The sequence below is a fragment of the Anomalospiza imberbis genome, chromosome 20 (assembly GCF_031753505.1).
Source record: "Anomalospiza imberbis isolate Cuckoo-Finch-1a 21T00152 chromosome 20, ASM3175350v1, whole genome shotgun sequence".
Classification (NCBI taxonomy): Eukaryota; Metazoa; Chordata; class Aves; order Passeriformes; family Viduidae; genus Anomalospiza; species Anomalospiza imberbis.
Genome location: NC_089700.1, coordinates 5198795 through 5226231, shown reverse-complemented (window position 1 = coordinate 5226231; position 27437 = coordinate 5198795). Strand labels below are relative to the sequence as shown.

The window sequence follows — 27437 nt, the reverse complement described above, 5'->3', positions numbered from 1 at the left end:
TTGAAGCAAGGTGCAGGGACATCTAGTCACTGTCCCATCAACCTGCTTTCAAGACTGATTTTACCCTCAGGTCCTTGCAGCGTCCCCTCACTGTCACGGGGTGAGAGGGGAAGCAGGACAGGCACTGATCCTGACTCTTTCTCTCCCTTCCAGGCAATCATGGCTCTCTACAACAATGGGGCTGACGTGCCTTCGCCCCAGGAAGCCTCCAATGGCTTCCCCCAGCCCAGTGCCTCAGGAACGTGGCACAAGGGCGAGGAGGAGGTGAGGCTGGTGGAGCCCAGCATGGTGAAGAAGGCTCACCGGGAAATCCTGGACCATGAGCGCAAGCGGCGGGTGGAGCTGAAGTGCATGGAGCTGCAGGAGATGATGGAGGAGCAGGGGTGAGTGGTGGGGACACCAAGGAGGGGATCCTTTTGGCCTGTTTGCACCTTGTTCTCCCCCTTTAAAAAATAAATTAATGTGGCAAATGTCACCATTTGGAAGTAAATCCGCTTTTGGGTGAACCAAACAGCTTTGGTGGGTTGGTCTGTGGTGGGAAATGCCTAAGAATTCATCCACTTGCCCTGCTTGGAAGTTTGAGCTCCCAGCTTGTCCTGCAGGGAAAGCTGAAGCAGGAAGGAGGAGTAAAGCTGTTCATGGATGTGCAAGTCACCAGTGCCACCTATCCTGTGCCCCACATGCCTGGGATGTGAGAACCCAGAGGAAAGCTGGGGTTTAGTCACAGGAGAGGCTGGTTTGGGGCTTCAGTTTGCCCTGTTTTCCTTCCCATCCCCAGCTTTGGGGTGATAGGACCCCCTGCCCCCATCCTGCCAATGCCATGGCCAGGCACTGCAAGCTGCTCCCCAGCCTTTGCTCTCCCCTTGGGAAACAAAGGAATAGGGAAAAACCCAAAGGGCTGAGGAACAACCCTTCCTGGGTGGGCAGAAGAGACTGGGGGCCAGGAAGGAGACCCCCATCCCTGCTGGGCATGGCTGTGCTGTCTCTGGCAGCAGACAAACATCCTGATTCCTCTGACAGCTCTCTAAAACCTGATGGATGGAGCAAATTCTTCAGCACACTTGGGTAGATGGGGACTGGTATCAGCTGGGGAGAAGGAAAATGGATTGAGGGAAGGCTTCGCCAAGGCTTTCATTAAGAGTGCAAGCGTGACCTAGAATTAAATTGTCTCACACAGACTGGAATAATGATTGTGCCTAATTTGTCATTATGGAAATAAATAAGGCTGACCTGGCACTTTGGGGAGCCCAGAGCCTCCTGTCAGGTTCCTAAGCCCTAGTAGGGATGTTACTACTGGTAGTAGCATTACTGCAATGGGTAATAGCAACACTGCAACCAGGATTGTTGTTATTGCTGTAATTGCTTTGCTGTTATTAAGGCTATTAATAACACTGATGATGGCGATACACCAAAATGATAATATAATTACAGTAATAATCTTGGTCAACCTGCTTAATCCTCTGCCTGCTCTTCTCCACACAGAGCCTTTCCAGGGGGGTTCCATGAGAAGGGATTTGCACCCCTGAGGTTTCTGCCTGGACCAGGGGCAGCCTCCTGGCCATGGCCTTGGGGGAGTTGTTGATGAGGGCAGAGCCCCAGGATGGATGTGAGTGTCAGCAGAGGGGGTTCTGCAGGGATTTGAGCACTCCCTTGTTTCCTTAAAGGAGGATGGCTCCTCCTGCCTGTGCTGTAGCTTGCTCCAGGCTGCCTGCGCTGTTATTCCCTGCCTGCGGGCTGGATTCCTTGTCCAGAAAAGAAGTGTCAGCAGATTTTCTCTCTTTCCCAAATCCGTTCTATATGTTAAATGCAAAAGTGAGCCCCCTCCAGCAGGGTTATAAGCAGCACCAGGGGAATGCAGGAGAGAAAGGGCTGCTGATGCTCCTGCCTGCAACCCTGGGGGTGATGGGGAGTTCCTCGCCTTGGCCTCCCCCCACAGATTTGCTAATGGCCCGGCCACAGCGGCCCATCTGTCACCTCCTCTTTGGCCTCATATCCCCTCTCCAAGAGCACCGGCCGTGTTCTTAATATGCTGCAGCAATTGCTCATCTTGGGCAGACATCTCCCTGCTGCTGTGGGCTGGCTGATGTCCATGGGATGGCCAGGGCTGTCAGCTCTGTCCTTGTGGGGTGGCCACTCTGCCCGGCTGGGTGCACTGCCATCGAGGGAATGGAGCAGAGCAGCATTTGGGGGTGCTACCCTGGTTTTGGGGCTCCCTGTGCACAGGTGCAAGCTGAGGGGAAGAAGCCAGGCTGCCTCTATACCCTTCCTTCTGTGTAGAGTGTGGCTGGGGAGTTAATGGGAGCCTTTCAGTGCAAATTAGTTCGTTAATATTAATTCCCCTCTCCTTGCTGGTCCCCTTCATGGACACTGCAGGAGGGGTGGGTGGTGCCATGTGCCCTTCTTCACCCAGGACACCCAGAACACTGCAAGGAGCATCACTGTCCTCAGCAAGGGCTGAGTGAAGTGCCAGCCTTGGGGACTGCTAGGCCAGGGCCAGGCAACCCAGGGCTAGGCCTGGCTCTGGCATCCAGTTTTCTGGGCTTATGGCAGTGTGATGGAAAGGGTGGGCTATGAGCAGCCCCTCTAGAGGCTGTGGCTAAGGACAGGGACACACACAGACCCCGACCCCTTCCCTCCCAGGGTGGCAGTGTGGTGGTGACATGAGGTCCCTCTCCCTTCACCCTCTTCCCTCGGATGATGCCAAGAGCATCGTGAGTCTCTCCACTGCATCCCTCTGTTGGGATGTTTTAAATTGAGGAAGATGCTCAGGTGCCCTTGTGCAGCCATGGGATGTGGGTGGCACAAGACCACCCGGCCAGGGCTGTCACCTGTCCCTTCCCAGGGACACCTCGGGGACAGCAGGAGTGCCATGGTTTGCAGTGGCTGTTCTCAGATGCCGGGACACAGTGATTAGTGTCTCTCGTTAATAACCCTGCGGCGCCTGAGTCAGCTCAGCGGTAGCGCAGAGCTGGCACAGCTTTCAGGGCTCCAGAGCCTCAGGGGACGAGCAGGGGGAGCTCGTGATGGGACAGAGATGCTGGGAGTGAACCCCAGAATCACAGGCTGCAGTGGTGGCACTGCCAAGAGGGTTTGGTGGGCACTTGCCCCAAAGCCTGGGGTGGTCACAGGGAATGGCAACTTCATAGTCATCCTTTTCTTTTCCTCCTTCTTGATGTCCCTTCCTCTGCCAAGCACTGCTGGGAGAAGCAGGCAAGAGAGAGGAGGACATAGATAGTGATGGCAGGGACCAAGCAGAGGTCCTGCTGTCCTTCAGGCCCTGATGACTATCACCATGCCACGTCCCCTTTTGATTGGCCCCTTGGGCCATCTGTGACTTCCAAAGGTATAGAGTTCCTCAGCAGGTCCACGGGGAACCCATGCTCCAACCACAGCAGCCCTGACCACGTCTTTGCCCATCCAGGTACTCCGAAGAGGAGATCCGACAGAAAGTGGGGACCTTTCGGCAAATGCTGATGGAGAAGGAGGGTGTGCTCACCAGGGAGGACCAGCACGGGCGCCAAATGTAAGTCAGGCAGCTTCCAGTTGGTCCATATGTGTGTCTCATCCCAGAGAGGCACATCCTTGATTGCCTCTGAGTATCAATGGCAGGTGGGTGGGTGGATGAGGGTATATCTAGGCATGACTGGATAGATGGATATACATGGAGAGAGTATAAAGACATGGATGGATGGATGGATGGATGGATGGATGGATTGGCTTTGAGTCAATGTTTGTTTGATTTGATGGTTGGTTGGTTGGTGGGTTGGCTGTTCAGTCAGTTGGAGGCAGGATTTGCCCCTCTGAGGCAGTATCCTACCTCTGCAGAGGTTAAAGGTTATCCTGCACTGGTCATTTGGAGACCTCTGGGTGCTGTGTAGAGGCCAGCATTGCAATGCTCCTGTCCCAGAGGATGAAACCCAAGTGCAGAAGGTCTCAGTGCTTGGCTCACCCCACCAGCCAGGGACAGAGACCTCATGGAATAAGCTCCTCTAAGGAGATCCTGTACTGTTCCTCTTCTTCTAATCATTCCTCACAGTGCCTCGTCCTGGGGGGCTGCCTCTGTCCTGGAAGGGAGCTTAGGGCTCAAGTTTGTTGTCCAAAGCAGCCCAGCTCCTGCTGGGGACATACCAGTTGCTGCTCCTGCCCTGCACAGGACTATTCCCTGCCTCACCAGGGCCCACTCCGGCTCGATGATGATTTATCAGTGCAATGCTTAATGGCCCAGGCAGCATGGCTGGCCCGGCATGCACCATCCATCAGCCTGGAAACCAGGTCACTTGGGACAGGAATAGATGCTTCAGGTTCACTGAATATTAATGCTTCATTAGGGTCAGGAAATCAGGGCGAGGGGGGAGGCAGGGAAGCCATGGCAGCAGGAAGAGCCTCCCTCACACCACTCTGCTGGCACGCCAGACAGGGTGGGACACAGGGACGTGGCTGTGCCCTGCCTGGATGGGGCTCATGGGCTTGGGACAGCGTGAAACATTCAGGATCCTCCTCCAGGCAGGGAAAACAAGGCATGGGGAAAACCAACCTGCCCAGTCACTGAGCATCACGCCTGAGGTGTTAACAAGTGGCCTTTGCTGGTGGGGGCAGGAGTCATCTCCAGGGCATCTTCCTCGCAGGCTCCTTAGGGCCAGCACTGTAACGAGCACGTGGGGAAGCCAAAGGTGCCTGAAAGTTACCCAGGCAAGCCCTGGCTGTCACCTTTACAGGCTTGGTTTTGCAAAACGAAAGGTAATCATTAAAGATTAGCCCCAGGGCTATAAATAATAGTGCTGAGCTGGAAGGAGCAGTCTCACAGCAAAGGATTGCTCGGAGGAGAGCAAAGCCAGGGGCGCTTGAGGAAGCTGGTAGGAGCTGGGTCTGAAGGAGGTGGCTCCTCATGCAGCAGAGATCTGAGCTGTTGGAGGATATCCTGCATGCCAAAGGTCTCTGCTGCATGAAGAGGCTGGACAAGGGGGTTAAATAAGCTTTAAATAAAGAGCCTCAGCCCTTGTGGTGGCTGGGAGAGTGCTCAGCAGAACATCTCGTGGGCTGGTCCTGCTCCAGCACCGCTCTGGGCTTTTACCGTGTGGTCCTTGGCTGCCAGGACTGTGAGTCTGAACCAGCTGGTCCTGTTTCAGAGCCAATGCAAGGGCTCAGCATCATCTGCATAACTCCACAGGGAAAACTGAGACATCGAGCAGAGCTGTGACCACCTGAGTCCCCGGCTTTGCTCTTTGTGCTCTCCCAGCTCCAGTCTCTGTGTGCACAGCTCGGTACAGCCCAGTCCCCAAGGAGAAGGGTTTGATGGACAGGCTGGTGGGATTGCAGACAAAGGCGAGCGTGTGCTGGGCAGGGAGGGATAATTGGAACAGCACAAGGCTGGTCTTGAGCTGCTGAGCACAGCTAATGGGTGAGATGCTGGCAGCAGGCTCCAGTGTGGAGCACTGCCTGCTCACAGAGCAGAGACACACACAGAGAATTAACCCCGCTCCCTTCTCTCTTTGCCTCTTTTCTCCCCCTTCCCACGGTTGGGTGGGTGGTTGAAAGGCTGATTCTAACTTTGGGACATGGCCAAAGCAGGAGTCATGTGGAGAGGACCCAGCAAGCCATGATTGTGGCACAGAAGGGGGCCTGAGTCCCGCTTGAGCGATCATCCGTGGTTAGGGGGAGGGTGCCTCGTGTGTAGTTTCGGTCCAAGACATTTCTAATTAGGTTAAACAGCCCATGGCCTGCCTGTGGCCAAGGATGCCAACACGTGCCACTGACATCTGCAGTCTGGGACTGGGAGCTTCCCTTTTCTCAGGCAATGGCCAGGCTGCCAAGGGACTGATGATGTGGGGCTGCACTTCTCCACCAGCATCGCTGACTGCTCACCTCCAGGCTGGGGAGGGCAGAGGAGCCCACACCAGGTTTCTGAGGGCAAATCTCCCTTGGGAAGCAAGCACCTGGGCTGCTGTGGTGCTGGGCACCCCCCACACCTGTCCCCATCTCTTAAGTTTCCTTCCAGAGCACCTGGATGTCCTTGTCTTTCCATAAGTGAGATGTCCTACATCCCCCAAGAGCAAATGAGAGGCTCCCTGTGGGTTTTGCTCTTGGGGCTGATGGCAGAGCCAGCCCAGGGAGGTGAGGGCATCAGGGAGAGGTTGGGCAGGGACTCCTGAGACTGTCCTAGTCCAGCTGCCAGGCCTCTGCCAAGCCCTGCCCACAGCCCTGGTAGTCAATGGCAACCTCATGCTGGTTTCCATGGCAGTGGGAAAAATTAATGCTGATGAAGTCACTCAGGAGAGAGAGAGAGAGAGAGACCCTGATGGCTCTAGGCATGATGTCCCCCCACCCCTTCTTCACCTTCTTCACCTGGCCCTAGGAGGATCATTGACCATTACCTGCCTGAAGCTCCAGTGCTGAGCTGGTGGCACTGTGGGGTGCTGGCCTCAAAGCTCAGATCATCCTGGGCAGTTCCCACCAAAATTTCCACTGCTGGTCTTGTGCCAGCTCCTCTCACCCTTATCCAGCTCTGCAACCCACCTGGGCTGACCCAGCCTCCCACTCAGCCCCAGCACTTGAGCAAAGCCAAAAGGGGCTTAAATGAGGCTGAGGCTGGGCCCTGTGAGGAGATGGTGGCCCGAGTCTCACAGTGTCCCTGTGCTGGCCTGGTGAAGATCTCTGCAAGGATTGGAGCCACAGGAATACCCTGAGCACACCTCCACCCTGGGACTTTGCTCTGTGTGGACATCAAGGGACATGACCATGGTCCCCTGGGGATGCTGTGGCAGAGGGAATGTCCCACAACCCCTGCAGCTGCAATGGGGCTGCCCCAGCTGCTCTGGTGGGAAACAGGGAATGGGGATCCCCAAAATAATCCTGCTGTTCCTCCTTTGGCAGTGTGATAGAAAACCACCACGGGGCGGATGGGGAGGAGTACGAGGTGGAGTACCCTGACTATGGAGAGGGCTGCCTGCTGCAGTGCGACTGCTCGGCCGAGTGCTACCGCGAGGACAGCGGCCACCGCGAGTACAGGTTTGTGTGGATTTTGGGGACCTGCTGTGCACAGGGTCCCCATCCAGGGACACAGGCCAGAGGCTTGTCCCTTCTTCTTTTCCCAGTCTTGTGTGCCGTCTCCCACAGGTTGAGAAGACGCTCAAGCAGCTCCACCTCTCCTCCACCCAAGAAGAAAAAGAAGAAGAAATCAGGTCACCGCCGGAGCCGGTGAGTCCCCTGCTGTCCCTGTGCTGTCCCCTCTCTCTGGAGGGCAGCTCACCTCCCAGCTCAGCCCTTTGCCAGGCTCCGGAGGAGCAAGTCACCTCACTTTGGGGGGCAGTACATCCCTGAATGTGCACCCTTAAGAGGTGCAATGCATCTGCATGTATTGATACTGCAACACACCTACTGCATGCACTGGTCCATGTGGGGAAGGAGCTCACTGCCATGGGGCACAGCACCAGGCAGGATGTGGCTCTGTGAAGGGTCCATCTACCCAAACCTCACCACTTACCACTGGTTGCCTGGGCAGGATGCTGTCCCTAATGTCCCTTTCTTCTCTGCCTTTCCCGTGGCAGCAAAAAGAGGAAACCTGGCTCAGAGCGCAGGTGAGTGACCACTGGGCTGGGTGGGCTGTGGGGTCCCCTCTGGGCTTGCAAGGCCACTGGGCACAGGCTGGCCTCTGCCACCCACTGTCCCCCTCTGAAATCCCACTGGGAATTGGCCACCTTGTCTCCTGCTGGAGGCTGTAGAGCCCACGAGGTGGCAATGAGGCACAGCAGGATTTGGGCATTCCAGAATTGAAGGCAACCAAAGCCCTTCTGCCAAAAGTCCCTTTCTGTCCCCCAGCCCAAATGCCCCAGGAAATAACTGCCATGTGATGTTCATGCATCCCATGGGGTGGTCCAGGGGAAGCAATGTGGCTGGGGGTGTTGGGACCAGGCTCCCCTGGGCCAGGGGGAAGAGGCTGGGGAGTCCCTTGCTCCCTGCTCAAGGGCACCCACTTCCCCTCTAGCTGTGACAGCTCTTCACCCATCCGCAAGGAAAAGAAAAAGAAGACTGGAAAGAAACACAGACGTGACAGGTAGGATGGACACGACAGCAGGCTGAGGACAGCAGGGGTGGTTGGGGACAGAGGGGCTCGTTGGGGCTGCTCAGGTCCTTGGGCTCTGAGGGATGAGGATATGGATGGACTCTGATGACTTTTCATGGGGCCATCACCTCCTCACAGCCATTGTCACCTGTCCCATCCAGCGACCCACCTTGGGGCCATTCCCCTGTCCTCCTCATCCCTGGAAACTGCCCAGTCTTTGCTCCCACTGGCCAGATCAGTGTATCTCCTTCATCTCTGTCTCCTCTTCATCCCTTAGGTCTGAATCGGGGTCACGGAAAAAGAGAAGACACAGGTAAGAGTGACAGCTACCAAGAGCCACCCCACTGCCACCATCTGCCAGCTTCTCCTGCCAGGGACCACCTGTGTCCTGCCCTCCTGCTGTCCCCTCCCCTCTGCCCATCACGATGAGCCTCCTCACCCCACACTGCTGTGTGTCCTCTGCCCTTGGATGTGGCACAAGGCCACTCTGTCTGACTGTGGGGCCCCAAATGCCCCCCAGGGGAGGAGGAAGGATCCCAGGCAGCCATGGCCAGGCCAAACCTTGACTATTGCCCTGCTCTGCAGATGCCCTCTGCCAACACTGCTATTTTAGGGTGAAAGCAGTGAAAAACACATAAAGGGTGCCAGAGAGGTCACAGGGCAAAACAAGTGTCGGGGGTGACAATGGGCCTGAACCCTGAGGTTGCTAAGCAGAGCCAGTCCCCCTCTTTTCTCCTGCCTGGTCTCACCAACCTGCACCTGACCTCACAGTCCTCCCAAATCCATCTGGGATCCCCACCACGCTTTGAACCTCTGAACCTTTGAACCTCTGGAGCCCAGTTCCAGAGCAGGCAGGTCCTTCCCCTCACTCCTCCCGCAGCCTCGGTGTCTCTGGGGGGCTGGGAAAGCCACCCCCAGGTGCTGCCCCCGCTCCCGCATCTGCAGCTTTCGGCTCTTCCCGCAGGTCCCGAAGCCCCAAGAACAAACGGAAAGAGAAAAACAAAGAGCGCAAGAGGTGAGGGGCTGGGCTGGCGGGGGCAGCGGGGCTCTCTGTGTCCCTGCGTGTCCCCCGCGGCGGCTCAGCCTGTCCCCCGGCCCCCGGCCGCCCTCTCCGCAGGTCCCGCAGTGAGTCCCCAGCCTGGCGCTCGCACCGCCGCAGCTCCTGCAGCTCCCACAGCGCCTCGCTCTCCTCCGACGACAGCGGCTCTAAATCCCCGGCCAGGTAGGGACCCCTGTCCCGACCACCACACCAACAGCACCCAGCCTCCGCGATGGGACCCTGTGGGGTAGAGGGCAGGGACAGAGAAGTCCTTGTGCTGGACACCAGTATGTGGTAGAGGGCAGAAGGTGGGTGGCAGAGGTGTCCCAGAGATGGAGACCTTGGAGGATGGAGGGCAGAGGCAGGTGGCAGAGGTGTCCCAGAGATGGAGACCTTGGAGGATGGAGGGCAGAGGCAGGTGGCAGAGGTGTCCCAGGGATGGAGACCTTGGAGGATGGAGGGCAGAGGCAGGTGGCAGAGGTGTCCCAGGCATGAGGACCCCGGAGGATGGAGGGTAAGGGCAGGTGGCAGAGACATCCCTGAGGCAGGTATAGAGTGGAGTGGGATGGTGCTGCAGCATCTCTGGAAGGTTTGGGAACATGGACCCCAGACGAGGTTTCAAATTTTAGCTAAAGAAAGCACAAAGCACCAATTCTCATCCCATTTCTGGCTTCGGCAAAGCCTGTGCTGCAGCCGGCGGCTCTGCCGGAGCCGGGCCAAGGGCAGGGCCGGGCTCGGGGCCGGGGGTGCCGGCAGCTGACGGTGCGGTTCCCCTCAGGCTGAGCCCCAAGCGCCGGCAGGATGGCCCCAAGGGCAGCAGCGCCCGCTCCAGCCGCAGCCCGTCCTCGCCCTCGCCCCAGCGCTCGGCCTCGCCGCACCAGAACGGGCACAAGGGCAGCGCCCAGAACGGCCGCCACAGCCATGGCGCCCCGCTCCCGGAGCCCTCGGATGTACGTAGGCTTTTCTTGGATCACTCTTCGATTCCCTCCCCTCCTCCCTCCACAGGACTGCCCCCCTGCTCTCCTGTCCCCTCCTTCCCCACTTGCTCGGCTCCCTGCCCTGCCAAACCGGAGCACACAGGGTAGATGTGGGGTGCCGGTTGCACCTTCCCAGCACTCACCGACCCCGCACTGGGTTCACGATCTCCCTGGGGGAGCCAGCCCATCACCCTGAGGCAGGGAACAGGGCAGCCAACAGGTCATCCCTCTCCCAAAGCCACACGTGGCCCTGCGGATGTCACCCCCCAGGATGATGACTTGGCAGGCCAGCATCACCTGCCAGGGTCACCACTGGGCTGCGCACCTCCCTGAGATTGATCCCAGGCAGCCAAGAAATGGCCAAAGCAGGAAAATTCTTGTTTGCCCATCAACCCCAACTCTCCCTACTGCCAAGGGGCCAGCACCAGTGCTCGGGACCACAACACCCAGTTTGGCCAAGTTAAGGTTTGGAAGGGATTTGATGCTGGATGCTCAGATTTTAGGGCCTTGAGGTCCCCATGACAGGTGACATCGGAGCTGAGTATCCCCAGCTCTGCCTCAGCATCCCCAGGGTCTTGGTGAAGTCTTGGGGGCTGCTCTCTGGCTAACCCAGTGGGCCCAGGGGGCCAGCCCCGATTTAACCAGTGCTGGGATGGTGAGGAGCCTGCTTTGGCTGAGGGAGGGCTGGAGGCAGGGCTGAGTGAAGGCAGGGCACTTCAGGACTCCACTAATGGAGCCCACACAAGTCCCCCGCTTGCCCCAGGGAACTTTATTCCCACAGGTGAGGTCCTGGGCTGGCAGCACCCAACGCTGACACCCCAACACCTGCAGGGCCAGGGGCACCCCGGGAAACGGGGCTTGGAGCCCCCGACCCCACATCCACGTCCCCTTCACCCTCCCCAGCCCAGCACCCCCCAGCAGCACCCAGCACCCTGCCCACCTCTCGGGGCACCTCTCTGCTTTCTTCTTTCCTGTGGTTTTGGCTGGGGCGTGGGGGGGTTCGGGTGCCGAGGCGCCGCCCCCCGGGCGCCCGGCTGGCCCCGCTCTCCCCCTGCCCACCCCAGCATCGCCCAGGCCGTCGAGCTCCCTTGGCTCCCCGGCACCAGCGGGACTTTTCTCCAACAACTTTCTCTCTTTCTCTCTCTCTTTCTTTCTCTCTCTGGTTTCTATTTTTTATTTTTTTTTCTTTTTAATCCCATCTGTGTTTTTCTTTAGCCTCCCATTTGAAAAAAACCCAAACGGTAATATACACTTCCATTTCTTGCTCAGCAGAAGCAGGGACGAGGGGGAGGGAAGGGCAATGAAACGTGCTTTTTTTCCCGCCCCCTTGTTTTAGTTTCCTTTCTCATTATTTATTTTCTTTTCCCTTGTGATGTACAGAAATGCAAACGATATATATTTCTCTTATTTTTATTTCCCCCCACCCCTTCGTCGTCGTGTTGTTCTAGAATTTTTTGCTTTTGTGTGTGTTAATATGGAGAAGGAAAAAAACAACAAAACAAAAACAAAAACCCGATGTGTTTTCTAAATATTTACGACCGCTGAACATTGTATTTCCATATTCTATATTTTGAACAAGGAATTTAAAAGGGAAGAGAACCCAGCAGCTCTACACTGCAAAGAAGCGAATTGCCCTTTTCCTCATCAAATTGGCAACTGCCCCGTGTCCTCGGCTGGATCCTGCTGCCGTGGCGAGCTTTTCCTCCCCGGCTGCAGGATGAGGCCGCTGGGTGCGGGGCTATCCCGCATCCTGCATCCCGACAGGATGAGTACCCAGCCCCCTCCCCGCCTCCCGCAGACCCCCCAAAAGCTCCGGGCTCAGCCCGTGCGCCGGGTGAGCCGTGCCCACCCCAGCACCCCCAGAGCCGCCGGGAGCCAGGGGTGCCCCGGGGCGCTGCGCGGCGTTGCCTTCCCTTTTAAATACCCAGTCGTGTCTCCATCCATCCCTGCTGCCTTCCCAGCCTTCCTCCTGGGTCTCTCCTCCTCCTCCTCGCCCACACGCACCCTCCAGCCCCTCTCTTTCTCCGGTTTTCTTTGGGCCAACACAACCCGACATCCCTCGCCGTGTCCCACCTCCATCCATCGCCTTCCCTGCATGTTGTCCGGGACTTTGCCATGCTATAGAGTGACTTTTTAAGACTGAACCGCAGCCTGATCGGGTTACAGACACCAGCCAGCCACCTCCCCGCGGCCCTCCCGCTCGGCGGCCGGCCGCAGCCTTCCAATGAAAAAACAAACGAGCAAACAAACAAAAATTCTTAAAAAAGAGAATAAAAATTAGAAGCTAAAGAGACCAATTTAAAAAATAATTTTAAAAATTCTAAGCAAAGCAAACGGTATTAGCCGAGGGGTCTGGATCGCCGTACTAAAGAGTCCTTGTCTTTTTCCCATTCTGCCCTCCAAATGTGGAGATTATTGTTTTCTTTTTTTATTATTGCATTCCTGTCACTGCCAATTCCAAAGGTAGGTATTTTGTCCACCTCTGCACGTTCACTTCTGCAGATGAGCCTGTTGAAAAGCACCGTAGCTTGATTTAATGTTTTCTCTTTCTTTCTGACTTTCTTTCTCTTTCTTTCTCAGTCCCCTTCTCTGTCTCTCATTTTGTCTCTTTTTGGTGGCTATATATAATTTTTTTTTATTTGTATGGTTTTCCCCAGTTAGCTGCAAAGCCATGCTCTTCTCTTATGTTCTTTTTTTTTAAATATTTTTTTGCCCTGTCCACGTATTTTTTTTTTCTTTCTTCCCCCCTTTTCTCTTCCCCGTCTCCTCGTGCTGTCGGTAGAATGCATTTCTGTGTCTTTCAGCCCTCCGAATTTGTGTTCGTTTCCATTCAGGGGCCGAGCACGGCTGTTCCCTTTCAGTCCCCCATTAGTGGCCGGGTGATGAAGGCGAATATATTTAGGGAGAAGTAGGGGCAGTGGCTACGGGTAGAAGTGGGCACAGAGGGTTTTGGGGTGGATGGATGGGGCAAGAAATGAGAAATCTGGGGTGATGTGTGGGTTCAGCCCCTCTTCAGGGGGAAAAGCCCGGCTCAGGGAAAATACTGAGGGAGGCTGCAGTAGGGAAAGGTTTAACTCTTCCTGCATAGAGGGAGGCAGGTCCAGGACATCCCTGTCTGCGAGGGGCAGGCGACAGCATCCCTGCCCTGGCTGTCCATCCCCACAAGTGCCCAGTGTGCGTTTCCCCTCTTAGGCTGAATCTTTGGCAATTTGGGTTTATTCGGGATGCTTTTACCTTTGCTGCCCACCTGCACGCCAGGGCAGGAGATTCCAGGGTTTGGGTGGGAACCCTGCATCCCACAGCCCGAGCCCACGGCATGGCCAGCCAGTGCCAAAATACCACCCTGGGAAAGAGGAACCCCCTCTCTTTCTCTCTTCATCGTCCTCTTCTTTTCTTCATCATCTTCTCTGCTTTAATGTTCCTCTCCTGGGATGTGGGGCTGGGCATGGGCTCCCCTGATCCCCCTTTCTGGGCTGCTGATCCCCCTGGAGACTATCCATGTCCCCCAGGACTTGCAGGGCAGCTGGGCAGGGCTGATCATCACTGGCAGCCTCCCCCTCACTGCAGCCATTGCCACAGCAACTGTTTTTTAATAAATCCCCCAAATTCCCCCATTTTGGCCGCAGTTTTCTGCTCTGTGGCTAGAGGAATTGGCTTTTCCATGGGGACAAGGAGGTGGTGGTGTGTGGAGCAGTCTGGGATGCTCAGGGACATGGAAGCTTCACATCCCTTTTGCAGCATCTTCATGGTGGTCCCCAGAATCTCAACCCTTCACCCTGCCCCCTTATTTTTTGGGGGGAGAAAAGTGGCATTGAGAACACAGTGGGATGAGTGGAGAGAACCTCAGCCTCAAGGATTCACTGACCATTCATTGGTGTATTTGGGGCAAGGGGATGGCAAGGAACTGGGATCACCAGCTCTGGGTATGGTGGCACAATCCTGGCACCTTCCCAATATCCCTGAACCCCTTTTGATCCCCTCAGCTGGACTCTGCAGCGCTGACCTGTACAGGATTCACCCTTCCAGGGATTCTCAGGGACCTGGCACTGGGCTGTAACTGGGGGGAAGGAGACCCCAAAGCCCCCTGAGCTGGGGTTTGCCAACTTGGTCAGGACTGGTGTTGCAGGAGCCGTTTCCACCCATCTTTTTGGTCTCGTGGTGTTTGCAAAGATGGGAGGAACATCCAGGCAGCGTTTGTGGCTCAGAGGAGCTGAGATATTTGGGAGCCTCAGAGCTGGGCAAAATCCCTTGAGGTCACAGTGAGAGCCTGGCTCAGGGCTTGGCCACGCTGGTGGCCCAAGGTTTCCCCTCCCTGTAGGAGAACTGAGTTGGTTTGTTTTATTTCTCCTCTCTCTGGCTCTGTCTCTGTCTCTCCTCCTTCTCTCGCTCTTTCTTTCTCTCTTGCATTTTTGTGAATCTAATGATGCACTTATATTGCCCCGCTTTTCCCTTCTCTTCATACCTTACCTACTAAAGGAGGAAATGCCACTTTTTTGGTAAGTGGATGTTAACCAAGAGGGACTTAAAAAAAAAAAAAAAAAAGCATATAATGGAAAAAATAAAAAAAAAAGGAAGCAGAAAGCAAAGTCTGTGTTGAGTGCTGATGAGGACTTAGCAGTTCCCTGCAGAGTCACAGCTAACAGCTCAATGCGTGTCCCAGGAAGAGCTCAGTGACATTCGTTTATCTCAGTAACGAGGACATTTGTGAAGTTTTGCTTTGTTTTTTATTTATTTATTTTTATTATTTTTTTTAATTATTTGATTTGGATGGTTTTTCTTCTTTCTTTTTTGTTGGTTTCTTTTATGCCTTCTCGCCCCCCCCGGCCCCCTCCTCTGCCTTGCCCTCCATTGTTGCTCTGTGCCGTTTTTTCCTCGTTTCTGGATTTGTTTTAAGCCGAAAGCCGTACTATCGATAAAAAACTACACGTATCGGAACATATATCTCTATATATGTGCATGCCTCAGTGTGAGCAGACCCCATCACCTCCAGCCCTCTTTGGTTCGACCCTTTCCCCTCGGCTCAGTCTGATTTACTCTCCCCCACTGCCTCACCTTCCCTCCTCTCATCTTTTCTTTTTTTTTTTTTTTTTTTTTCCATTTTCCTTCCTTCGTTTGGGTTTTATCCCCCTTTTCCCTTCCCCTTTCTTGGTCGGGGCGGGTGGGGCACCAGGGTTTGCTTTATCCCCTCTCCAGGTGTTTTTTGGTGGGGGGGGGGGGTTGTTTCTTTCCCTTCAAGCTCTCCCTCCCCGACGACTTGGGGCTTTCTTGGATTTATTTCTTTTCCTCCCATCCCACCCCTTCCTTTGGGTTTTTATTACTATTTAAGTTGAGTTATATTTTTTTGGCGTTTTGCATGCGGAGGTTTGCATGACCCACGTTGTTGAGGGCGAGAGGAAGGTGCAGAGTAGCGTCTGTGTAGCCTGCCTTATGCGATGTGCATTGACGTTGTGATCTGCGCCCCCGGCCCGGCGCCCCCCGTTAAAATCCCCTTTCTCCTTCTTTCTTGTCTTCTTCTTCCCCTTCCTCCTCTCCCTCCTTCTCTCTCTCTCCCCTCCCTTGCCAGAGGCCGGCCTCGGCGTCCTCCTCTCCGCGGGCTCACGGCAGGACGGAGCCGCCGTCCCCCCGCACCCGGGGGGGCCGACACGGCGCCCGCAGCCCCCGGTCGCCCACGCCGGAGCGGGCCAAGCACGGCCACCGGCATCGCTCCCGCAGTGCCTCGCCGCCGTCCCGACACCGCGGCCAAAGCAAGGGGCGGCCCCCGGCCCCCCGGGAGCCGCCGCCGCCGCCGCTCAGCCCCGCCGGCTACAGCAGCGACTCGGAGGGCTCGGCCGGCTCCCACCCCTACCACCCGCCGGCCGGCCCCGACAGGAACCACGGCGCGCACGGCAAGAAGTAAGAGAGTCCCCGGGATGGGGTCCTGTCATCCCTGCCGGGATATGGGAGCTGGGCTCGGATGTTTGGGGTGCAGCTCCCTGCGGGCACTTTAAATCCATCCAGGCAAAGCCCTGGGGCTGGGTTGGGATGCTCAAAGGATGGGAGTGGGAATAGGGATGGGAAAGGGACAGGAATGGGGATGGCAATGAGGACGAGTTGGCAAGGGGAATGGGGATGGGGACAGACCCTGGAATGGTGATAGGGAAGGGGTGGGCTTGGGGATAAGGATGGGGATAGGGAAGAGCCACAGTGGGTCAATGGTAGCACACTGTGGGAAAGGTCATCCCTGCAAGGGATTATCCCACTGTGAAGGGCAGTGCCTGGATGGCAGCATGGGATTACAGCATCCCACGGGATGCGGGATGCCAAGCCAATGAAAGCCCTGTGCTTTACAGTCAGGGATGTAGGCCAGTCAAAGACTGGTGTAATGTAGGTGTTCCTAATGGGAACCTGGGGTCCCTGGCTGCTGTGGGGACACCCTGTCAGCCAGGACGAGGTGCGAGGCGGTGCTGGCATCTGCCTTCACAGGGTGAAGGAGCGGCACCACCGGGGCCGGCCCAACAGCAGCTCGGAGTCGTCGGCCAAGCACTCCCGGCACACCTCGGAGCGGAGGAAGAGCCCGTCCCCCAGCCCGGGCCAGCGCAGCAGCTCCTGGAGCTCCAGCGGTTCCCTCTCCAAGTCCCGCTCCCGCTCCCGGGAGAAGAGAGCAGGACGCAGCCGCTCCCGCTCGCCCTCGCCGAAAAAGCCAGCCAGCAGGTCAGACCCCGGGGGACAGGGGCACAGGGACACCGCGGGTGCCAGCAGTGGGCTCAGAGGGCATCGCTGCCCTGGGACTCGGGGTGGGGCCGCACGTCATTGTTGGTCACACTGGAAACGCCAGCCCCAGGTGGGAGTGTCATCCGTGCAGGGAACTGCTGTCACAGGGTGTCCCTGCGTCCCACACGGGACCCCAGCCCATTCCCTGACCGTTCTCCTCCTCTTCGGGTGTAGAGAGAAGGACAACGAGCCCCGAACACGCCATGGTGATCCCGATCCCGCCCGCCCCCGGCGCCGCTCCAGGAGCTACTCCCCCATCAGGAAGCGGAGACGCGACTCCCCCAGCTTCATGGAGCCCAGGAGGATCACCAGGTGTGTCCTGGCGTGTGGCAAAGGCTCTGCCACGGCCTCTGCCACAGCCCGGGACAGAGCTCTGCTGCCAACTGACCCCAAAGGGTGCCGTGGGTGGGCGGATGGATGGATGGATGGATGGATGGATGGACGGACAACAGCAGCTCTGTGGATGCACAGATAGCTCTGAGGATGACTGGGTGAATCAGCTGGCCCAGACAGATGGGTAACCAGACTGCCTCCAATACTGTGACCTTCTGATCTCTCCCTGTTTCGAGGCATGAAAACAGGAATTAACTTTAATCCGCCTGTGCATATTCCAGCAATGTGCACGTCCGCAATCACGTCTCTCCTGCCCTCCAAAAGCTGGTTTCTCCTCCTTGGGATCCTATTGCCTCAGGATCCTGAGCTCTAAGACAGGCAATATTACGTGCCAGACAAACACTGTGCGCATATGTAGCACCTCGTTAAGATGCAGCACTGGCGGCAGGGCCGTGCCGAGCCGAGATTACCTCCTTCCTGACCTATTTGTCTTTCCCACTATCAGCTGGGTGATTGGGAGGGGCTGGATTTTCAGAAATCTGCCTCCCTGTGGGAGGAATTTTGTTTTGCCTGGGCAGGACTGGAGTTGTCAGGAGGGAGGACAGGAGAAAGGACAGGAGGAACACTGCAGAGTCCACGGGTTAGAGCTCCCCACAGTTCTCCCTGATGGATGCCCTGGAAAGAGAATGGGCTGGGAAAGCTGCTCCCAGCCCAGCCCAGGTGCCACTGTCTGGTTTTCCATCCCTCCTGCTCCATCCAGGTTTTCCCAGGATGTCCCCAGGGAGGTGGCAGGGCTCGGCTGGAGAACACAGTCCCTGGTCCCTGTGGGGACTGTTCACCTCATCCCCATCCCCATCCTTGGCGTGGATGGGTATGGCAGACCCCACTCTGCCCGGGGTTCAGGAGGAGCAGAGCCATTTCTGTGAGGTGTAGAGGATGCTGTGGGGAGGGGGCAGCCAGGGAAACACCCCCAGCCCCCCTTGTCTGCCCCATAGCCCAGCCAGAAGCCCCAGGGCTTTTCTTTGCCCACCTGCCCTGTCCCCAGTTCCCATCATGCCCATCCACCATGTGGTCCTACCTCAGTGATGCCAACTTCTCCTTTTCCATTTCATCCCAAGGTCCCTCCCGGAGAGCATCGCCGCCAGCCTGGCTCCCAGGGTAACCTTCCCCCTTCCTCCTCCTCCTCCTCCTCCTCCTCTTCCTCCTGGACCCCTCTGTGTCTCCTCACACCTTAGGATGCCCTCAGCACCCAGCCACTCTCTGGTCTCATTAACACCAGGCTGGGATAAGGGACAAGGGGCCGACTCGCGATGTCGCTGCCCCTGTGTCTCCCCACTCCACTGTCCCCATCCCTCCTCATCCTCAGGCGCCAGCGGGCTGCAGCTCACCTCCCGCTAATCCCAAACGTCTCTTTTTCAGCAGCTTTCAATCTTTGGTGTCTGGGAAACACAAAAGCCACATTAACCTGCTCACTTTCTGCCCTCGACGCTGCCTAATCCAGGACTAACACCCCGGGGAGGGGGCAGGGGAGGAGGAGAGGGATGGATGCAAGGGGAGGTGATGCCGGGTGGCCGCATCCTGACAGCCCGCAGCCGGTCTGAGCCCGGCCGCTGGGACGCTTGGCTGCCCTGGCTGAATGCTTGGCCGTGCCGGGGGTCCAGCGCCGGACCCCCTTCCCCGAGCGGCCGCGGGGGGCCTGACTCGGTTTCCCTTTTCCTATTTGCAGCGCCCGCAAGCGTCCCATCCCCTACTACCGGCCCAGCCCCTCGTCCTCCAGCTCGCTGAGCACCTACTCGTACAGCCGGAGCCGCAGCCGCAGCTACGACAGCTACAGCTCCAGCCGCAGCCGCAGCCGGACTCGCAGCCCCCCCAGCCGCTCCCGCAGCCCCAGCCGCAGCCCCAGCTACAACAGCCGCAGCAGCTCGGAGAGCGCCGGCTTCTGAGCCCCCCGGCACCCGGCCGCAGCCCCCTGACAGCCCAGCTCTGCCCCCTCCATGCCACCTGCGCCCCCAGAAGGGACGGGACCACGGGGAGGTGGAAAGGAGCCGGGGGATGCTGAGGACAGACCTGGCAGCGGGGGAAAGCACGGACGGGAGCTCAAATGGGTCCTTGGAACGCCCTGGGAGGGGGTGGTTCCCCTCGCTCCGGGGTGTTTTGGGGTCGGGATGGGGAAGGGGAGGATATCTTCTTATTACTGCGAGTGCCGGGGTGGGGCAGGGTGGGGTGGGCAAGCACAGAGCGAGGGAACAAATGCTCTACAGAGACCTTGGGGCCAGTGGGTGAGGGTGGCTGGGGACACCCCTGGGGTCCCCCTGTGCTTTTTTGGTTTTGTTTGACTGTTTTTTAGCACAAGAGCATCCCGGGGAGGTGGGCGGGAGGGACAGGCTCAGCTGGAGGGTGTGATGCCAACCAGAGGTGAGCAAGGCCCTGTTTCCCCCAGCAAAGCTGTCCCCAGGGTGTCTGGGGGACAGGGGCTCTGCAAAACATTTTGGGGTCCCCCCCAGACCTGAGCACACGCCGAGCCATGGATGAACAAAGCCGGCAGCACCTGTAATTCTCTTCCCAAGCGAGGAGATCCAGGGAAAAACGCTGCTTGTCCCAGCTCAGGAGCCGGCCCTGGCACCCACCCACCCCACCCAGTTTGGGGGGCACCGAGTTGTCACCCCCGGGAGCAGGGAGCTGCAGGGCCTAGGGCTGGGCAGGGGGTGCATCCAGCCATCCTCTGGCGTTGGCATGGCCTGTCCCACCTCTGGGCTCGCAGCCCCCAGTCCCCTCCTGCTCTGGGGAAAAGTGGCTGCTTTCTAAACTGAATTATGGCAAGAGAGAGGCAGGAGGGTCCCGGGCTTGGCCCGCCGCCCGGCTTTTGCAGGATTTTGCTGATTTCCCAAAAACAAAAAAGCCCCCCAGGCGCTGAGGACAGTCATGGCCCCCGGGGCGGTTGGTGTTTAATGCCGGTGGCCCCGCGTTTTCCGGACGGCTGGAGCAGGACAATGGGGATGAGCCTCCCTGGGTGGGAGAGCAGCTGCCCGGATTAACCCGCTGCCCCTGGATGGAAAGCCAGGCTCTGGCGCTGGTTTCCAGCCAGCCGGGATCGGGAGGATCCTTTGGAGTCCAGCTCAACCTCGTTAGCCGTGGCCTGATGAACCAGAGGACCTGAGAGGACAGAGACGGGAGCGAAGGGGCACTTCAGGGTCAGCCTCCCAAACATGGCATGTCCAGGCTCAGCCAGAGGCTGAGGATTCACCAGCCCTTGGAGAAAAATCCCAGGAGCTGGGCAGTGATGAGTGCCAGCCCCTGGGTGTCCCAGCCACCTGCTGGCAAAGACACCTGAACAAGCAGAGGTGTTAGAAGCGGGGTGAAGAGCTAAGGAGGGGACACATTCGTGGCACTCCATGGTGCAGCTTGTCCCCACATGCCAGCCCCGGGCAGGGTGGCAGCTCTGGATGCGACTGTGGCAGGAGGAGGAGACAAAGGGTTCTGCTCTCCTGGAGCCCGGGGAGATGGAGGACATGAGTTCCCCCAGCATCCCCACAAACCCTGAGCCACGTGCTCCAAAAACCATCCCAGCAATTCCAGCTGCTGGCTCACAGCCCCCGTCCCCCCATCGCCCCTGGGAAGCTCAGACTGGCTGCTGGAGCCCCAGCCCTGCTGGGACATGGGGAAATCCCCTGACAACATCCGAACCCAAGCCAGCAGTGGGGGATTTCCCCAGTGGCCCTGCAGCCCCCGTGGGGCCATGGCTCCCAAAAACCCGAGACCCGACTGCAGCGGCGCCGCGGACCAGCCAGCACATCAGGGAAAAATTCCAGTCTTCCTCTTTTACAGTCTCTGTCTCCTGCCGCGGAGGGAGCCAACTGGAACAAATACTCTGTAGAAATACTTCAGTATTTTCCTGTCGCGCGTGCGCTCTCTCTCTGGGTTGTGAGTACAGCTGTAGATGCCGTGAGCTGGTGCAATTATAATAAATATACAGTATATATTGTAAATTACTCTGCTGGGCACTGAGAGGTTTCTTCCTGCCAGGAGCACGGCAGGGTTCTCCTGCTCCTTCCGTCCGGCTCCCTGCGGATCCATCCTGCTCTTCCCTCTGGCTCCATGTGGAGCAGCACCGGGAGTTTTGTGTCTGATCCCATGGAGGATCCTGCTGTGTCTGTGGGGGACCCTCGGCATCCTCCCTGGCCCCTTGCTGTCCTCCTGGCTCCCTGCATCCTTCCTTGCATCACTCCCATTTGCCGGCCAGCTCCCATCCATCCTGCCTGCATCCCTCCCTCCATCCTTACCTGCATCTCTGCCTGCATCCCTCCCCTCTCTCCCATATCCCGGCATCCCTCCCATTTGCCTGCAACTCTCTTATCCATTCCATACCTCCTGCATCCCTCTCCTGATCCCTCCCATCCCTCCCTGCTCCTCCCTGCGTTCATATCCCTCCCATTTCCCCGCATCCCTTCCTGCATTCCCACCTGCCACTCTTCCATTCCTCCCTGCATCCCTCCTCTGATCCCCCCTCCCTCCCAGCATCCCTCCCTGCATCTTCCTCTGCATCATTCCCTGCATCCCCTCCATTTCCCTGCAACCCTCCTTGCATCCCTGCCTGCATTTCTCCCCTCCCTCCCACATCCCTCTCGTTTCCCTGCATCCCTCCCACTCCCTCCCCTCTGCAGTGCTCCGTCTTCCCCTGGTTCCCCCCTCCTCAGCCGGCTACAGCCCCCAGGGGATGCAGCCCCCAGCCCCACATGGCTCAGCTCCCCACAGCCCCTTCCCCCTCACTGCCATTCCAGAGTCAGCTCTGGGCTCTGCCCCAGGCAAAGGACACCCCCAAATTTCCTGCTGCTGCATCCCCTCCCCACTCCTGGAGGTCAATAATTCATGCACTGGGTGTGTCAGGGCTCAGGTGCCAGCCACCTCCCGTCTTCTCCAGGGCAAATCTGGGGCCAGAGGGGAAGTGGGCAGGGTGATGGGCTCCCAGAGCTGCTAGGCTTGCTGGGCTGGAAAACAGCCTTTCCCCAGGATGGGAGCTTGGGCTGTGGCCCAGATGGGAATCCCGTCCTGGCTGCCAGGTGTGTGGAGAGACTTGGATGAGAGGATGCCCTTCCAGCCCCCCCAGTCCTCTCTTGTCCCTCTACCTGCCTAGAGCCCCCCTAACCCCATTATCACAATCAGCCCCCAGTCCCCACTGGCTCCCATCAGGTCCTGTAAGCCCCCACCAACCCCTACAGGTCCCATTGGCCCCCAGACCCTCAGCAACCCCAAGGGGCCTCAGGACCCTCACTCATGGGGACTGGAGCAGCCCAACTTGGTGCTGGGGTTTCCTGCCACGGTGCTGAGCACTGGAGCCACTGGAGTGCCAGAGGGCTGGGGGGCTCTGGAACCTTCTGGGTGACCAGGAGCTGGGGGGCTCTGGAACCTTCTGGGTGATGAGGAGCTGGGGGGCTCTGGAACCTTCTGGGTGACCAGGAGCTGGGGGCTCTGGAACCTTCTGGGTGACCAGGAGCTGGGGGGCTCTGGAACCTTCTGGGTGACCAGGAGCTGGGGGCTCTGGAACCTTCTGGCAGGTGGGTGACCAGGAGCTGGGGGGCTCTGGAACCTTCTGGGTGACCAGGAGCTGGGGGGGCTCTGGAACCTTCTGGGTGACCAGGAGCTGGGGGGCTCTGGAACCTTCTGGGTGACCAGGAGCTGGGGGCTCTGGAACCTTCTGGGTGACCAGGAGCTGGGGGGCTCTGGAACCTTCTGGGTGACCAGGAGCTGGGGGGGGCTCTGGAACCTTCTGGGTGACCAGGAGCTGGGGGCTCTGGAACCTTCTGGGTGACCAGGAGCTGGGGGCTCTGGAACCTTCTGGGTGACCAGGAGCTGGGGGGCTCTGGAACCTTCTGGGTGACCAGGAGCTGGGGGGGGCTCTGGAACCTTCTGGGTGACCAGGAGCTGGGGGGGGCTCTGGAACCTTCTGGGTGACCAGGAGCTGGGGGGGGCTCTGGAACCTTCTGGGTGACCAGGAGCTGGGGGGCTCTGGAACCTTCTGGATGACCAGGAGCTGGGGGGCTCTGGAACCTTCTGGGTGATGATGAGCTGGGGGCTCTGGAACCTTCTGGGTGACCAGGAGCTGGGGGCTCTGGAACCTTCTGGCAGGCGGGAACCTTCTGGGTGACCAGGAGCTGGGGGCTCTGGAACCTTCTGGCAGGCGGGGCCGCAGCGCAGAGCCACTCACGGCCTCCTCCCTGACTCATCCGGCCATTCCCGGGGCTGGCCCAGCCCCAGCCCCCTTCTCCCGCTGCCACGGGGCCGCATCCTGGGGATTGTTTTCCGGGCAGGCAGGCGGGAGAGGCCGGGAGCCGCTCCAAGGGCCATCCATCACTCCCAAGCAGGCCAAGCCCGTCCCGATGAAAGGAGGACGGACATGTCCCTGGCAGGGGGGGGCCTGGAGGCTGCCAGCCCCATCCCCGCTGCGGCTGCGTGCGGCCGCCCCAACCCCGGGCAAGGTTCTCGTCCCTTCCCCGGGGCTGCCGCAATTTCCATTAATAGCCAGCTGAGCAGCCCGGCTAAAAATAACCCCGGGCCCTCTTCATAAGGCCCCGCCGACCGCCCCCCCCGGCAGCCCCACACGCCATGGCCGAGCGCCGCGTCCCCTTCACCTTCCTGCGCAGCCCCAGCTGGGACCCCTTCCGCGACTGGTACCATGGCAGCCGCCTCTTCGACCAGTCCTTCGGGATGCCCCACATCCCCGAGGACTGGTACAAGTGGCCCAGCGGCAGCGCCTGGCCCGGGTATTTCCGCCTGCTGCCCCGGGAGAGCGCCCTGATGCCGGCGCCCGGCTCGCCCTTCGGGCAGGCGCTGAGCCGCCAGCTCAGCAGCGGCATCTCCGAGATCCGCCAGACCGCCGACAGCTGGAAGGTCACCTTGGACGTCAACCACTTCGCACCCGAGGAGCTGGTGGTCAAGACCAAGGATAATATCGTGGAGATAACCGGTGGGTGCTGGGGTGGGGCTCTGCGGGGTCTCCCGGGATGGGGGAGCTGCCGCCCTGGAGCTCGCTGGGGGAAAAAGGGGGGAATAAGGGATGGGAATAGGGGGAGGGAAGGAAAAACGAGAGAGGAGAGAGGAGAGAGGAGAGGAGAGAGGAGAGAGGAGAGAGGAGAGGAGAGGAGAGGAGAGGAGAGGAGAGGAGAGGAGAGGAGAGGAGAGGAGAGGAGAGGAGAGGAGAGGAGAGGAGAGGAGAGGAGAGGAGAAAGGGAAGGAGAAAATCGAGGCACAGAGGAAGGCCCAGCACTACAGCTCAGTCTCAGGGTGCACTCAGGTGCAGGGACCCCCTCCAGCCCCATACATTGACCCCTTGACGCTGTTCTGGAAGGATACAGGGAGGGACCTCTGGCTGGAGCCACAGAGGACCCCGGGGGTGACGTGGGGTGCCATGAGCCCTGCAGCCCCTGCGCTCCCCCACAGCACCCTGGATGCCGTGACAAAACCCAGATCTGTGGCACAAGGCCAGGATGTGCTTCCTACTGGGTGAGGGGGGGCCTGCAAGAATTCCCCAGCCAGATGAACTCAGGGTGCAGCCCCAGGGAGAGGGGATTGCTCAATCTCCAGCCCTGCCACGCTATGGGGCTAGCTGGCCACTGTTGGGCCCCTTTGGCCACCCCCAGTTCCTGGCACTGCACTTTCCTCTGCTTAAATCTGGGGAATGCACCCGGAGTGGCCCTGCAGAGGGTCCCCCCAAGTTGCTCCAGGCTGAGATTATGGCAAAAGCCCCAGGATGGGCAGAATCAGCCCCTCACAAGTGTTGGGGTGGGGCAGGAAGGTTCCCACCCAGCCAGTCCCTTCCAGCCACTGAGAGTTTTTTTTTAACTTCCAGGCAAACACGAGGAGAAGCAGGATGAACACGGCTTCATCTCCAGGTGCTTCACCCGAAAATACACGTAAGTACCAGGGAGGAGGGGAAACACCTGATGCAGCCCCCAATGTCTTTGGGGATGTTTTCCCACCCACCCATGACCTCCAAAGCACACTGGCCACACTGGGAATGCTGCTCAGCCAAACTGGGAGAGGCAGCAGTTTGGGGCTGAGCGTTGCATCCCCTGGGTTGTGCTGCAGCCTTTACCTCCCCCTCCTCTTCCCTCCCCTCCCAGCCTTCCCCCTGGCGTCGAAGCCACGGCCGTGCGGTCCTCGCTGTCTCCCGATGGAATGCTGACGGTGGAGGCTCCCCTGCCCAAACCCGCCATCCAGTCTGCCGAAATCACCATCCCCGTCACCGTGGAGAGCCAGGCCAAGGAGCCGGCCAAGAAGTAGGCGGCACCGAGGAGGAGGAGACGGAGGAGGAAGAGGAGAAGCCACCGCTGCCCCCCCGCCCCCAGCTGCTCCCTCACACCCACCCCCTTTTTACTGTTGATTTTGTACTCGCCCTTCCACTGAGTGCCTTGAATAAATGTGAAGGAACCGACAGAATCAGCCGGAATAAAAGCTGGTGAAAGAAACCTGTCCTTGTGTGTCTGCCCCCCGGCACCTCGGCTGTGCCGTTCCTGCTGGGAGCTGCACCGGGACCAGAGCACTGGGACGGGACCGGGACGGGGCTGCCTGGGGCCAGAGCGGCCAGCAGGAGGGTCCCTGAGCCCTGCCCAGCACTTGGGGTCTGTAACCCAGGGCTTCACATCCCAGGCGTTCTCATCCCAAGTCTTCACAACCTGGGCTCAGCATCCTGGGGTCAGTGTCCCAGACCTTCAGACCCTGAGTCTCCCCACCCTGGATATCCCACACCTGGGTCTCCTACTTCTCAGCTCTCCATATCCACCTCCAGCATTCTGGGGGCTTTACATCCCAGATCTCCAACATCTCTGGTGTTCACATGCAAGGTCTCCAACATCCCTGCCTCAGCATTCCAGTTTTCCACAATCTGGGTCTCCTACATCCCAGGTGTCTCCAGTCCCAGATCTCAGCACAGTGAGTCTCCTCATCCCTGCTCTCCCACACTCAGGGTCTCCACATGCCCTATCAGAGAATATTTGGGGTTTCCACACCCCAGTGTCACCATCCTGGGACGCTGCATCCCTGAAAAACAAGTACACAAACACCTTATTTGGGTCAGAGGGCAAATAGGAGCTTCATGGGCAAGAACCTACCCCAGCAGTGCAGCCCCTTGAGCCCCAGCCCGGCCCCGCCGTGCTTCCCCTTCCTTCCCCACCATTGTCTGAGGGGCCGGTTGCGGGTTCAGCTCAGGGGCCGCATCCTCCCTGGGGGGCTGAAGAGGGGGTGGGTCGTGGTCCCGGTGCCATTTGGCCCCGGCTGGCCCTGGTGCCATTTGGCCCTGGCTGGCCCCGTGTCCCCTGTGCCCTCCCTGCCCCTGGATCTCTGGGCAGGACTGGCCCTACATGGCCGAGGTCAGACCCATGGCTTCAATGTCTCCCGATGTTCCCTGCTCCGTCAAATCCCACTAATCCCCCCTGAGTCATCCCGCTGGCACACGGTGACCTGGGAGGAATCCTGCAGCTGCGAGGCCCCTCTCCGAGCTCTGGGGGCTCCACGAGCCCCCCGCGCCCCTGCCCCGCGCCCCTCTGCCCAGCAGTCTTGGGTGTGATGAGTTTGGCAGGTCTCAGGCAGATACTGGGACCAATTCCCGATCCCGGCGATCGATTCCTGCTGCCGGGGGTCACGCCTGTGCTCCTGGGGGTTCCCGTGTGTGAGTCCGGCTGTGAGGCTTTTCCAGGCCAAGCGTGACTCCAGGGGAAGAAGCCCCCGAGGAGCATCCCCGGCCCCCTCCCCTCTCCTGTGGCCACACCACGGTGATTTTGCTTCCCCAAAAAAGCGTCCCCCGAGCCGGGGGTGGGGGCTGTGGCAGTACCACGGCGCTGGGGTGGCGTCGGGGTGTCCCTCTCTGTGTGGGGGTGCTCGGTGAGCCCCCAGCCCCTCCTTGCACGGCCCGGGGGCTGTTCCCAGCCCTTTGCCGGGGGTGTCGGTGCTGCGGCCCCGGATCCCTCGCAGGCCGCGTGAGTCAAGGCGCATTTTCTGTTTATAGGTTCGCGGGAGGGGAGTATTTTTACAGCGTGAGTCACCGCGCGTGTGGCTGCGAGCGGAAAACCGTCGGGAAGGGACGGAGGTGGGGAAGGACGGAGGTGGGGAAACATCCACCCAGCCACTCCTGAACCCACGGGAGCCTCCCCGCGGCTCCCACCGCCCCGCAGGGCACCGGCCCCTGCCCCGCCGAGGAGCCCGGCGAAGCCTCAACCCGCAGGGATGCGGATCCTCGGCAGCAGCGCAAGGGAGGTGGCCCAGGAGCAGAACCCAGGCCGTTCCCGAG

The 27437-nt window shown here is 59.0% G+C and overlaps 2 protein-coding genes and 2 long non-coding RNA genes across 4 annotated transcripts in view; 3 read left to right on the top strand and 1 right to left on the bottom strand.

Moving 5' to 3' along the window:
* Positions 1–20838, top strand: part of SRRM3 (serine/arginine repetitive matrix 3) — a 28657-nt gene extending 7819 nt beyond the window's left edge. Inside the window, exons 2-15 of the mRNA XM_068210245.1 lie at positions 154–383; positions 3422–3523; positions 6871–7005; positions 7114–7194; positions 7545–7574; positions 7982–8050; positions 8337–8372; positions 9024–9074; positions 9177–9281; positions 9877–10048; positions 15639–15967; positions 16538–16765; positions 17000–17137; positions 18885–20838. Of these exons, the coding sequence (XP_068066346.1) occupies positions 160–383; positions 3422–3523; positions 6871–7005; positions 7114–7194; positions 7545–7574; positions 7982–8050; positions 8337–8372; positions 9024–9074; positions 9177–9281; positions 9877–10048; positions 15639–15967; positions 16538–16765; positions 17000–17137; positions 18885–19101 (1917 nt within the window). The 5' untranslated portion in view covers positions 154–159 and the 3' untranslated portion in view covers positions 19102–20838. The remainder of the gene's footprint in view (positions 1–153; positions 384–3421; positions 3524–6870; positions 7006–7113; positions 7195–7544; positions 7575–7981; positions 8051–8336; positions 8373–9023; positions 9075–9176; positions 9282–9876; positions 10049–15638; positions 15968–16537; positions 16766–16999; positions 17138–18884) is intronic.
* LOC137485672 (uncharacterized) overlaps positions 1–27437 on the bottom strand; it is a 161039-nt gene that overhangs the window by 79316 nt on the left and 54286 nt on the right. The window lies entirely within an intron of this gene.
* On the top strand, positions 11177–14824 carry LOC137485652 (uncharacterized). Its single transcript, XR_011005411.1, has 2 exons — positions 11177–13547; positions 13594–14824. It is a non-coding gene; the product is annotated as an uncharacterized lncRNA (long non-coding RNA).
* Positions 23597–25620, top strand: HSPB1 (heat shock protein family B (small) member 1). The gene is made up of 3 exons (XM_068210039.1): positions 23597–24119; positions 25002–25065; positions 25276–25620. Exons 1-3 carry the CDS (start codon positions 23759–23761, stop codon positions 25433–25435), a joined length of 585 nt encoding a protein of 194 aa, XP_068066140.1. The 5' UTR covers positions 23597–23758; the 3' UTR covers positions 25436–25620.